At 37.2% G+C, this 13,671-nt stretch overlaps 1 protein-coding gene across 2 annotated transcripts in view; it reads left to right on the top strand.

The window, feature by feature from the left end:
• Positions 1-11,661, top strand: part of DGKQ (diacylglycerol kinase theta) — a 104,271-nt gene extending 92,610 nt beyond the window's left edge. The window contains exons 17-23 of one of the 2 annotated variants that reach the window (XM_032214714.1): positions 222-370; positions 1,043-1,224; positions 4,235-4,335; positions 5,440-5,586; positions 8,107-8,218; positions 8,854-9,006; positions 10,326-11,661. In XM_032214714.1, the coding sequence (XP_032070605.1) occupies positions 222-370; positions 1,043-1,224; positions 4,235-4,335; positions 5,440-5,586; positions 8,107-8,218; positions 8,854-9,006; positions 10,326-10,424 (943 nt within the window). In that variant the 3' untranslated portion in view covers positions 10,425-11,661. Of the gene's footprint in view, positions 1-221; positions 371-1,042; positions 1,225-4,234; positions 4,336-5,439; positions 5,587-8,106; positions 8,219-8,853; positions 9,007-10,325 lie in introns of those variants that run through there. The other variant, XM_032214715.1, reaches the window with a different exon arrangement.
• Positions 11,662-13,671: the final 2,010 nt, after the last annotated feature.

Genomic DNA, 13,671 nt, shown 5'->3' with positions numbered 1-13,671 from the left:
TGAAGGGTTGCTGCTGGATTAAATGAAGTCCAGTCTCTCGTTGCCCATGTAGAATTCATCTGGTTCTTGGGATATCGACTTCAGTCTATTAAGAAAATAAGATACATGAGCCCATGTCTGGTTTTAGTTGCTGGATAGATTGAAAGTAAACTGTACACATGCTTGAATTTGCAATTTTGCTTATAATAATATTGTGCTTATTGTTTTTTTATACACTGAAGATTTCATGCCTTCTCCCAAATTCCATATTTCCGAATATTGGTATGCGGTGGTGATGGCACAGTTGGATGGGTCCTTGGTGCTCTGGAAGATATCAGGCACAAGCTCGCCTGCCCTGAACCATCTGTGGCTATTTTGCCATTAGGAACAGGTGAGGCTTAAACTGTGGATTTTAGGAAGAAGAAGGGCAATGGATGAGGATTTCCATAAGCTCATAGATTCTATCCAGTGGTGGGTTGCTAGCTGGTTTTCTATCAGTTTGCATGTGTGAGCGCAGAAGCTTCTGGGTGGTGGGTGGAGCCTCCCACCACTCCCTCTACCGGTTCGGCTGAACCGGAAGCAACCACCTCTGATTCTAACCTTCCGCAAATTAAATTAGCACTGGCTACCATTACAGCAAACTGATGTTATTAGGTTATTTCCAATGGCAAATTCAGAAAACATCTCATTTTAACTTTGTAAGTGATCATTAAAAATGTATTTGAATCAATGGCCTTGTAGATGTGGCAGAACTACAACTCCTAGTTTACATCAGTGGTTCTCAACCTTTTCTTCACCATGGACCCCTTTTAAAATACTTTTGTGGCCCCGGACCACCAAGACTTAACTCAAGATTTAAATCATAACATTTCTTCAAGACTTTGTGGACTCCACTGTGACATCGTGGTCCCTCGGGGATTTGTGGACCACAGATTGAGAACCACCGGTATACACTATTGGTCAGAAATAGTAAGCCTATTAAAATTCAGGTTAAGTGAGAGTAAAAGGTTTTTCTTTTTCTTTAGTTAGATATTTTAAAATGAAAATATGCCTTTTTTATCAGGTAATGACTTGGGGAGGGTCCTGCGCTGGGGTGCTGGCTATAGTGGCGAAGATCCGTACTCGATTCTGATATCCGTAGATGAAGCTGATGATGTGCTTATGGATCGTTGGAACATCCTTTTAGATGCTCAAGAGGCACTGGAAAGCTCAGAAAATGGTGTATCAGAGCCAGAACCTCCTAAGGTATTTCTCAAGTTTTCCTTCCTGAAACTGTAAAAATGTAGCAACAACAACAAAAAAGGAAGGCACTGAACTTCCAAAACTCATAAACGTGTAGAATGATCTAATAATTCAAGATTGAAGCAGTAGAGGATAACTTGGTTGTATTGTAGTGTCTTTCTCAGATGCCTGCTGTTTTTATTAAGTAGATTTTTGGGCATAATTTATAGTCTTCTCTCCATTTTCCCTTCACTTTTGCTTCTACTTATCTTTTTTTTTTGCTACCACAATTAGTCTCTTTTTCACTCTCTGTTCCTCTTTTCTGATGAATGTGCAAGTCATGATGAAAAGCAATCTTTCCAGACATTATGCACAGAGGATAAATCTATGTTTTATATATATATACATACATACATACACACCCACACACACCCACACACACAAACAGACACATGCACACACACACACACATATATATGTCTGTTTGTGTGTATGTATGTATGTATGTATGTATGTATATATATATGTGTGTGTGTGTGTGTGTGTGTTTGTTGTGTGTCTGTCTGTTTGTCTGTCTGTCTGTCTGTCTGTCTGTCTGTCTGTACATACATACATACATACAGTGGGGCAAAAAAAGTATTTATTCAGCCACCAATTGTGCAAGTTCTCCCAACTTAAAAAGATGAGAGAGGCCTGTAATTGACAGCATAGGTAGACCTCAACTATGAGAGACAAAATGGGAAAACAAATCCAGACAATCACATTGTCTGATTTGGAAAGAATTTTTTTGCAAATTATGGTGGAAAATAAGTATTTGTTATATAAGTATGTAATCAATATTCTCCTATTATAAAGTTTTTTTTATTTTTTTCATTTTCATAGCATATAATAGACAACAACATATTGTATTATTAAATGTTTACATTGATTTATCTTACCATCAACTCCCAAAAACAATTATTGGTTCTTCTGCTCTCCATACACCATATTTGTACCTTATCCATCACTTTCTTCTCCCTTTCTCCTCCCCCTCCCTACCTCCTTTTTTCCCTCTGTCATCCTTCCCTTCTCAACTTCCCCTTCCTCTCTCCTTCTCCTCTCTCCCCTTTCCACTCCCCATTTCTCTCCTCCTCTTCCCTCCTCCCTTGCCCTCTCTCCTATCCCTCTCTTCTTCCCTCTCTCTCCTCTATTTTCCATTCTTCATCTCATTTACTTGGTGTATTTCAGATCTGACCAAGCTCCATTTTATGTTGAGGGTATTTATAATTCCTTTTCAATATACATATTTAATTTTAACATGTATTCTCCTTTTTTAAAAACAATAGAACAAAAAAGTATACATATATAGTCATTGTATTTTTAAAAACCCCTCTACCCCCAGCCTAATTTTGGCCGAGATTTAGACCTGGTTACAATTCCCAGCTATTCTCAACATTGTATAATTGTATAATGATAATAATGAGAATATAATCAATATTCTGATTGTTTGTGAGTGATGTGATTTTATTTTGAAAGGCCTATAAATTGTGATGGTGCTCTGTTACACCCTAATTGGAAGATTGCCAAGCTATGAAATATGGTAATTGGAATATATATGTTTGATCATGTAATCACCACATGGCTAGGATTTTTATAAAATCCTTGTAAAATGGATCACAGTTTACTTCTCTTTCCTTTTTATAAACCAGTAAAGCAGCAGCTGAGTGTGCTGTTCTATACTAGGATAAGCAGGGTAAGCTTCACATTGTCTGCCGCATAAAATGAAATCATCAGCTTTCTTATGTAGCCTCTTGAAATGCATTGCATAAAGAATGTGTGGGAGTTAACGTGAAATATGTCATACCTCTTCAGAAAATTTTCTAAGGAAAATTATCTGTTACTGTATCAAATCTGGAGAACATCCATGTCACTCACAGAGCGGACTCAGCGGTGTACAATTAAACCATAAAAACATGATAGTATTGCAGTATTTGAGGGGCTGCCACAGAGAGGAGGGGGGGGGGGTCAAGCGATTTTCCAAAGCACTCAAAGGCCAGACAAGGAATAATGGATAGAAACTGATCAAGGAGAAATTCAACCTAGAACTAAGGAGAACCTTTCTGACAGTGAGAGCAATCAACCAATGGAACAGCTTGCCTTCAGAAGTTGTGGAAGCTTCATCACTGGAAGCTTTCAAGAAGAGACTGGATTGCCATTTGTCAGAAATGGTGTAGGATCTCGTGCTTGTGCAGGGGGTTAGGCTAGAAGACCTACAAGGTCCCTTCCAACTCTGTTAATCTGTTAAGGAGAGATATAAAATATATAAACAATGTATTCTGATAGGAGGCAATTTATGTGAGACTCAAGTGAGTCAGCAGCACCATGTCTCCAGACACTTCAGAAAGGGCAGGAAATTGGGGGGCTCACCTCATTTTTGGGGGGAGAATGTTTCAAAGGCCAGTGGCTATGGCAGAGAAAGCTTTCTTCCTGGATTCCAGGAAGATTGTGTTAATCTGGTTTTCCCAGAAATCACTCAGAGAAGGCTGGATTCCAGGAAGATTATGTTAATCTGGTTTGTCCAAAATCATTTAGAAGAATCATGGCTACATAAGCAGGGGTCCAATTCTTTCTTCACGAAATCCAATGCCTCACCTATCTTTTTATTTTGTAGCAAAACTCACATACTGAGTGCAGCGATATGACAGACTAAAAGCAAAACATATGTTTTGGCAGTGTAGAAAAAGGAGAAGACGACAGATAAACTGGATGCTGAGAATTGAAAATATTACTGGATTGCCTTTGGAAATGCTATGAGTTCTTATGAAAGACAGATAGACATTTGTCCTGTTGAAGACAAATATCAAGATAACATTTGTCTGTTCACAACTAGATGTTGAACCTAACTAGTTAGGATCTGCTTTATACTGTAGTTCTTTTTAAATTGAAGAGTTTGTAATGGAGATGTTCCTGTGTATTTGTTAGAAATTAGAAATAGTTTAGTTCAAAAAGTGAAACTTTTTCATTTCTACTTTCTCTCCCCCCACCCCACCCCCAGATTGTACAGATGAATAATTATTGTGGCCTTGGAATTGATGCAGAGTTGAGTCTAGGTTTCCATCATGCCAGGGAAGAAGAGCCAGGCAAATTCAATAGCAGGTATTTGTAATCTTTTTGAGAAAAGGAAAAACTTCTCCCATGAACAGATAATCATTGAAAAGAAACTTTCATATGTTTCATATGTTCCAGCGCATTAATACAGGCAATGTTTGACTTACAACTATAATTGACTCTGGAATTAGGGTCGTAAATTGTGCTGGTAGTTAATTGGGCCACCAGATTACCTCCTCTTTTTTTTTTTTTTTTTTTTTTTGGTTATTAAGCAAAAAGCAGATCCCATGGTCATTAGGGGACTTCTTTGTCCACAATGGGCATTTTTGCCAGAAACAAGAAGTAAACACCGGTTTCTGGCAATATGAAGTGGTAACGCAATACTATCAGTGGTTATTTTGTAAATAAACATGTCCATTGTATTTATTCACATAAAGCCTGCCCTCCATGTGGGGAAGTGGGAATCTTGACACAGCACACTAGGTAGCAAGTATTACTGTCATGATAGCTCCATCTCTTCTTCCCTCAACCTGGTACCTGCAGAGGCATTAGACTACAATTCCCATCATCCCAAATAGTCCTGCTGGTTGGGTTGAAGAGGGATAATACTCCAAAAGAGGTGAAGTAGAAGACTCAAGAGTCATTCTTGTTTCTCTTAGTTTAAGCTCCAAACCACTTGAGCCTTGTTTCTTCCAACAATTCCTTGCATTTCTACATTCATCATAGTTCCTAAGTAAACATGTCAAGATTAAGCTATTCTTCTGTTCACATTGAATCCCACTTCCAGTGTCTTGCTCCTCGGTTCACTGTTCTGATATTTCAGTTCAACCATGTATGATCTCACTCCGGACTTTGAAGTGTTCATCTTCAGTAAGGCCTGATTTGATTCTACCTTCTAGTGTATGAAACTGGTCTTCATATAGGAGCAAAGATGTTTGACAATTCTGCTTTGCAACCTAATTGAGACATGGTCACTTTTTAAATAATGTACAGCCCAGTTCCATATCAGGCTTGATTTGCTAAACATTTACTTATCTGATTGAGGAAAGCAAGTATCCCATAAAATCAGAGAAAGAAGCTATTGTGTCAATAAGCAAAGCACAGCCCGTGATGTACCATTTTTAATAAAAGAAACACAACTTTTATTTTTAGGCTACACAACAAAGGAGTCTATGTAAAAGTTGGGCTGCAGAAAATGAGCCATACCAGGAGTCTTCATAAAGAAATCAAACTTCAGGTGGACCAGCATGAAGTTGAGCTACCAAGTATAGAGGGTCTTATTTTCATCAATATTCCCAGGTAAATACTTGTCATCAGGCTTTGGATTTGCTTTTTACCAAACAGTCGTTATGTTAGTGTTTACAGCTGCTTTGTTTTGATAGTTAAAATTGCTTTATTAATAAATACTTTGGGTGTTTTTGTATTAAGAATTTGCTTTGCATTCTGAGTTATGTTATTCTACTGTGGATTTAATAAACAACTCTGAGCTGTTAATGCATAGAAGCTTCAAGTTCATGTGCTTCTTCTTCTGAAGAAGGTTTTCTTTGAGTTTGGTTAGACTAGCACTGATGGTGTTACCTAATTTTGGCTAATGAAACATCAAGAAAAGCACCAAGCTCAGAGAGCATTAGCCCCCCCCCCCCATTTCAGTCCTGAGCTACATATATTCGCCTTTGTTCTTCTTCTGTTGGGACTGCAAACTTATTATACAGTTGTTAACACTGCAACTGCATACTATCTTGTTTCCCAGTTTAAATATACTACACTGGAGCTATGGAATTTGGTCTATTGGTTAAGGGACCAGGAGACTTCTGGGTTCTGGTCTTATCTTAGGCATGAAAGCTTTGAGCCAGTCACTTTCTCTCAGCCCATCCTATGTCACAGGCTGGGGAAAATAGGAAGAGGAAGGAGTATTGGATATGTTTACCTTCTTATATTTAAAAATAATAAAGGCAGGATAAAAAAAATAAAGAAGTCAACTGTTTTGTTTATCTGTTTTTAGACATGATGCTTAACCGCTAATTTAAAATAGAACATATTGTGGTCCACACTTGGCATTGCCAAGAAATGGCAAAAAGGTTTGCAGGCTTTAGCAATTGTCTAAGTAGTATTCCTGTAATGGCAAAAACTATGATATATTGCACTGTTCAAGTGAGATGCATATAGTTTGCCATGCCTGGATGTATCATTCCCTATAGCCTACACAGATTTAAAGAGAAAGAGGCAACTATTTCACAGAGATAACAAAACAGTTTTAAAATGTGTGAAGCATAGCGACATGAACAAATGGACTCTGTTCTAGCTATTCTACTTATTGTTCCTCCTGCCTTTGTCCATTCAGCTTCACTTCTGAACACATTAAGCTGCCTTGTACAAAATCACGCCATTCGATTCTTGAGGTCACTAATGTTTGTGCCAGCTGCCCAGAACTTTTCACTGTCTTGTATGGACATTTCCCCCTCTTTGTCTTTTACCCAAAATCTTTTCATCAGACAATATCAGCAACAAGAATCTCAGATTCTCAGATTACAAAACATGAGACTTTTCTAAGAATTCTGATGAATAGTAAATCTCTCTCTCTCTCTCTCTCTCTCTCTTTCTCTCTTTCTCTCTCATCTATCAGTTACCTGTCAAATCTATCTTCTGTATATAGAGCAGAAAGGGTTATAAGAACGATTCCTTCTGTTACCATTAGTGTGTCTATTATTTATAGGTAATACAAGGAAATATTGGAGTTATGGATATAAGGTTCACTAAACCAGCATTTGTTCGGCTTAGCTGGATTCATGCATCATATAAAGCCAAAATCAGACATATCCTATTATGATGTAGCACAGATTGTGAATCCAATCAACACATGGATTATTTGTAAAGGCTTTTAAAATGAGCCCCGAGTATACTAAAGGGCAGAAAAATAAATGAGATGAAACTAATTTTTAAAATAACTAGGCAAATACATTTTAGACAGTTTATACATTTTTCTCACTTTTAAAGTTTTTTTTTTTAAAAAAATATTTCTATATGAAAAATGTATCAGCAATCTGTTAATCTGACATGATCTGAATAGTAGATCTAGCTTATTAATTATACTCACCTCTGACTAAACTCTTGTTTGTTTCTTTATAAATGCTAGCACATCTTCACAGGTTGACTTGGTATGTCAGGACAGAGGCTTTTTTTTTGTGGCCCAGTCTTTATTAAATTCTGTGGGTTAATACAGGATTTCTTCATTTTATTTAAAGGTTTTGCTGTATGTCTGCTGCTCTCTAGCGCCCTCTGCAGGTCATTAAGAGAAGAACAGAAACCATATCTAAATGTTACCTGGTTTTCTGATGATTAAATACTTACTGTTCTCTTTCAAGTTGCTTACAATGCCCCTCTATGATGCCAGTAATTGCAGTAGCAGTGAAGGGAAACTATATGTACTGTTTGTACGCTTGTTCTTCTGTTTTAATTTCCTGCAAAATAAATGTTCCAGAGTAAACATTTTACAGAAATAAAAAAAAGTATTAGAAGTTTAAATATGATTTGTCACACAATCAACACAGACTGGATTTGGCATTTTTATTTACTTATCAAGTCCTTCCCAAGGACCTGGGATAAACAAATGTTTGTTTGGTGGTGTTAACGGTACCTTTACAGAATGTAAGTTGTTTCTAGTAAAGCTGCCTTTTTGCAGTTGACTGATTTCCAGTTGTTTTATTATTATTAGTGCATTTTTGTTAATCACCCAGAGATACATATGTAAAATGGACAGCCATATGAATTTTCTAAATAAGTAAATACAATAAGGTTATTTCTTGCTTTCTTTCTACGTAGTTGGGGATCAGGTGCTGATCTTTGGGGGTCTGATAATGACAATCGGTTTGAGAAACCAAAAATTGATGATGGCTTGTTAGAAGTAGTTGGTGTCACTGGAGTTGTTCACATGGTAAGTCAAAGCACACTTGATTCCTCTTAATAGCCTTTTGGGGGGGGGGATTTGAACCCTTTTAGGGAGTATAATGGATTTATGCTGTTTGGCTTGGACTAGATGACCTACAAGGTCCCTTCCAACTCATCTGTTAATCTGACTTGACCTGAAACAATTGCACTTGTAAATTAATTGAGATGTATGTATATTGAAGCAGAAGGCTATAGGAATATAGTATGGTAATGATAGCAAGGGTATTCACTGTGATAGTTTAAATGGAGATATATTTGGAGATTATAGAACATAGAATCATAGGGCTATAAGGGACTTTGGAGGTCTTTTAGTTCAACCCTTCCCTCAAGAAAGGAGACTTTATATTATTCTGGTCAAATGGTTGTCCAATCTATGTTTGAAAAGCTCCTGCAATGGAGCACCCACACCTCCAGGAAGCAAGCTTAATTGTTCTCACTGTCGGAAAATTTCTCCTTACTTCTAGGTTGTAATTGGGAGAAATTCCATGTGTGATGCATTTATAAAAATTATAAAAGAATCAGTTAAGTTTTACCCAGTGATTGATCTCAAAGAAGACTTGATTTTTTTTAAAAAAAAGAAGTGTTCTGATTAGTTTCCCCCCACCCCCCACCCCCAAATAGGGTCAAGTCCAGGGAGGTCTCCGTTCTGGCATCCGGATAGCCCAAGGCTCCTACTTCCGTGTAACACTTCGGAAGCCAATTCCTGTCCAAGTAGATGGTGAGCCCTGGATTCAACCACCAGGTCAGATAATTATTTCTGCAGCAGGACCAAAGGTAATTTATATATTTGGTGTCAAACATTTTATCATGACTGTAGAAAAGCAGGAAAAACTGTAACTATATTCAGCTCCTGTACTTAACAGACTATAGCCAGATGGATCTGGTTGAAATATAATATATTTTAGTTGTAAAAAATGCCAAAAGCTGTAACTTTTCCTTTCAGCCTTCTTGATCTGCTGTGGTTGGATGCTTTTGGGGTTAGCTAACCAGAATTATATCTCAGGAATGTATATTACTGAGAGTAAGATAAACCTGCATGTCAGATGAATGTCCTATCATGTATTCAGGGTTTTTTGGGGCGAACAGAATGGAAAATTGATTAACCCAGAAAATCATGGTATGTTGAAGAAGGCATAGTGTAGACCTGCTACAAATGATAATTGAATTATTGCTCAAAGGTCATGTTCTCACTGTGCCATTTAAGTTTGCAGACTGGAATAAACATAGCTAAATCTCCCTCATGTAATATATGCGTACATGGAAAATTAAAATGTGAGGTTCCAGCCTAACTTTTCTCTTCCTTCCCAAATATAGAGTTTTCTTTGAGTAAAACATTTTTCAATGTTTTGTAAGGTCCTTCTAACAACTTGAAGTTGTTACACTATAATAGTTCCAAAAGATATTTGTTATCATAATCAGAGCTAGCTCTTTCTTCTAAGATTCAGTATACAGAATCAAATGAATATCTGAATCTACACCATATTATTTCTGTATGCATAGCTTGCAGTTTTCCTGCTACCTACCACTCTCTGTGCTGCATCAAATGTATTATATTGAGAACATGTTAGCATGATCGCTTCCCATGGCCATGTCCAGTATATCCGGTGGTGGGATTCAAATAATTTAACAACCGGTTCTCTTCCCTGATGACCAGCTGGATAGGCAAGGCTCAGTAGTCATGTGACTAGGGTGGTGGTAGCCAACTCAACATCACTGACATCGATGGGCGCTTTGCCTTAGCTGTTACAATGTAATAAGGATTAACCAGAGAGGCAGTTTCTGTAAGCAGGACAATAAAGATTAGGCTAGAAACAACACCAGAATGTTTCCTTCCTGCCTTCCTTACAGGATGAGCCCTGTAAAGTGAAAAAACAAAATAAGATTTCTTCCAACAACCAGTTCTCCAAACTGCTTAGAAAGTTACCAACCGGTTCTCCTGAATAGGTGCGAACTGGCTGAATCCTACCACTGAGTATATCTACTACAATTCTTGGCTTATTGGGAATGCCAGTTAGGGGAGGCTTATTTTATTTTATTGGACAATTGTCTGATTTTTAATTGTCAGATTTCTTTTGTATGTGTGGTCTTTGCAGGTCCATATGTTAAAGAAATCAAAACAGAAACAGAAGAAAACTGGAAACATAAAGGATTCAAGAACCGAGAGCACATTGGCTGATGAAGCAGGGCACTGATGAGAGATACTCATAGTTCAAATGCTGCACATCTACTGTAGATGTCACCTGTCTGGCAAAAATACTGTTGCGTAGTTCAGGTCATTTATGAGCCTGTCTTCTTGTTCCATGTTCATTGTTCAGTAACCATGTAACTGACATGAAAATATGATTGTATACCAGAGTTGATCGGAGGAGTTTGTATTAGGGAACCTTTGAGAAAAGTACATTCTTTCTCCTTTTCAGCCACTCTGTTGAAAGATTTAAGCTAGTCCAGAGAAAAATAAATAACCTGGGTGAGAATCAAAAAAGCCAATAATATTATTTGTGAACTAGTTCCTGAAGTAGGGTAGACTTATGATGATTTAATCCAGGAGCGCAGTTCAGAGTCTGTTCCACAGGACCATCTTCATTACATATTTTTTTTTCCTGGTCTACATTGCCTTCTCCTCTTCACCTGTGCAATCCATAGCTTACTCATACTTTTTTGATCAATAATTTGTTAAACACGCAACAGAGTTCTCATTGAAGAACTGGCAAAGAAAAAAATTAATAGGATGCTGGAGAGGGAAAACTCTACCCATAATGGCTGGTTGTGCTCTATTTTGAGTTTTCCTCTATGCACCACAAACACTTTCACTACACTACTACAGGAAACTTTTTGAGAGAAAAAGAAAGCTCCTATAATTTTGACACTCTTTTTTTACAGTTTACAGATTTTTATTTTATTTTATAAAACCTGCAAGCGTTGGTTTCCTAATGTGTCATGTGGGTTTCTTTTCTCTAATTCTCCTCTGTAAGTCAGTGTTCCTGATTTCATTCTTCAGCCTTCTCTTTCTATCAGCGTTCAGACTGTTGCTGAAATATCAAACTCAGAATGGGTACGAAGCACAATGTAGTAAATTAATCTATTTCAACCTATGTTTGATAAATATTAAATGATCATGAAGAAAATGAAATATACATTGGTTTATTTTCAGTCAAAATACTTTTAACTTTAAAAACAAAACAAATAATAGAATTTGTTCTCTAAATGTGGTAATTGTGCTGATGGTGCCAAATATCCTATATAGAGACTTCCTTTTGATTAAGAAACTGATTATCTTCCAGTACATTTTTTGCTTGTTTTCCCAATTATCATTTCATGGTGGTTTTTTTTACTGTATAACAATCATTCATAGTTTTGGCCATCAACTCACTACAGGTAGTTCTCGACTTACAACCACAATTCATCTCAAATTTTCTGTTGCAAAGTGAGACAGTGGTTAAGTGAGTTTTGTCCCATTTTATGACTTTTCTTGCCACATTTGTTAAGTGAGGGGCCCTTGATGCTCTCTGACAGACCTCCTTGTTTTCTCACAGGCATTTCATTACCCAACTAGATAACATCATCAGTGCTATGTCAACCCAAAGCTACAAATGTCAATCCTGAGCTACAGATATTCTCCTTTATTAGTTATTAGTTGTTAAGTGAACCATTGCAGTTGTTAAATTTGTGGCACAGTTGTTAAATGAATCTGGCTTCCCCCACTGACTTGTTTGACAGAAGGTCGGAAAAGGTGATCACATGACCCTGGGGCACACTGTAATGGTCATAAATAGGAGCCAGTTGCCAAGCGCCTGAATTTTGATCAGGTGATCAAATGGGAATGCTGCAACTAGCAAATGTGAAAAATGATCATAAGTCACTTTTTTCAATTCCATTGTAACTTCAAACAGTCACTAAATGAACTGTTGTAAGTCGAGAACTACCTGTATACTCTTCTCCCACCCCAAATGAGTAGACTGGGTTCAGAGACTAATAGAAGATATTTGGAGCTTTGGTTCCTCTGCTCCTTTTTGGACTGGATATATCTGAAATGAGGTTCATTTTTAATGAACTGTGACCTGCCATTTCTTCAAAATTGAGATAAGCTGTGGTTGACCACAATGAAGGCTTGAATTCAGTTCCAAATTGCAGTTACTTCCAAATTTCCGTTAATTAAAAAAAAAAGCCGAAAACAACAGTGGCATAAACCTCTGACTTCTTTGTTGACCACACCAAAGTGAAAAATATTCTGTGTTAAGTCCAAGAACTCAGTTGATTAAATGATGGGGAATATGTGGCTACAGCTGAACTCAAGACTCCTAGTGTTCTTCATCAAGGACGTATTGCCTAGAATACTTTAGCAGCATCTAGATGATTGGCAGTTGGAATAAATTGGGTACTGTTTCATATGGAGTATCAAAAGAAAAATAAAAGGGGAGAGGTTTCCTATTTTTAGGTGTCTAACCTGTTGGAATTGTACCACACTGTAGTAATTAAACCTGAATGCCAAAACAGTAGCAGCAGTCAGGAACCTAATCAGAATCATGATACGCGACTAGGTCATAGGCAGAAGTTGTATTTCTGTATTTGAAAATAATTTGATAGAGATCTTTACACCCCTATTCGAGAAATCAAGCGATCGTGCAAGTTGTGTCTGTTATAGTATCCTTCCACATGAGTAAGAATGGATAGAGCCTTGCTAAGTGGTGAAGAAGTCTCTTTAAAAACGGATGACTCACGTTTTATGCATAGCAACAGAAGGAAATTAGACAATGTCCAATAAACATCGAAGCTCAGAAGTTCTGCAGGATTTGCTTTCGTTTAGAAAAGATGCACTTTCAAAAACATTATCATTTTGCTGCTGCAAATGTGGCTGCTGTGTTTTCCCAGGAGAAAAGGGGTGTCTGGGAAACATGTATGTGGATTCACATAGTGTGTTCTTGTAGATAATACTGGTCCATCCTCAAATTTGCCAGTGATGCCTGTGTTTCAGCGCTCTGTGTGTGTGTGTCTTGCATCTCTCGTATATCTGTATTGGCAAATAGTTGCAAAGAAAAATTGTGAGGTGCTCACTAGTGTTCTTTAACTAGACATTTTCATGCACCAGTCTTCCAAACAGTGAGAGCATGTTGGAGTTTACAGTATTTCTTATCTCCATGCCATGCCATCCAGTGTAACATTGGAGAATGGTGAATATTTTGTAAAAGGTGTTCTTACAAGACTATCAATTTCTTTTTTCTTTTTCTTAACATGTGACTTGATTCTGGACTTTCTGGTTTCTTAGAAGTTTGACCATAAAATGTTGCATACAAATGAGAATATTTCCTTAAAATATTTGTAAAGTAACCCTTTGCAACTAAATGTGCTTTATTTTGGGAGTTCACAAGTTTTCATAACAGCAAAATCATATGTGTGCTTTTCTTTTATCAAATCTTAGAACCATAATCCAAAGAATTGCAA

This window comes from Thamnophis elegans, chromosome 3, assembly GCF_009769535.1.
Source record: "Thamnophis elegans isolate rThaEle1 chromosome 3, rThaEle1.pri, whole genome shotgun sequence".
In the NCBI taxonomy this organism is placed as follows: domain Eukaryota; kingdom Metazoa; phylum Chordata; class Lepidosauria; order Squamata; family Colubridae; genus Thamnophis; species Thamnophis elegans.
The sequence above is the reverse complement of the archived record's forward strand: the minus strand, read 5'-3'. Positions and strand labels throughout refer to the sequence as shown.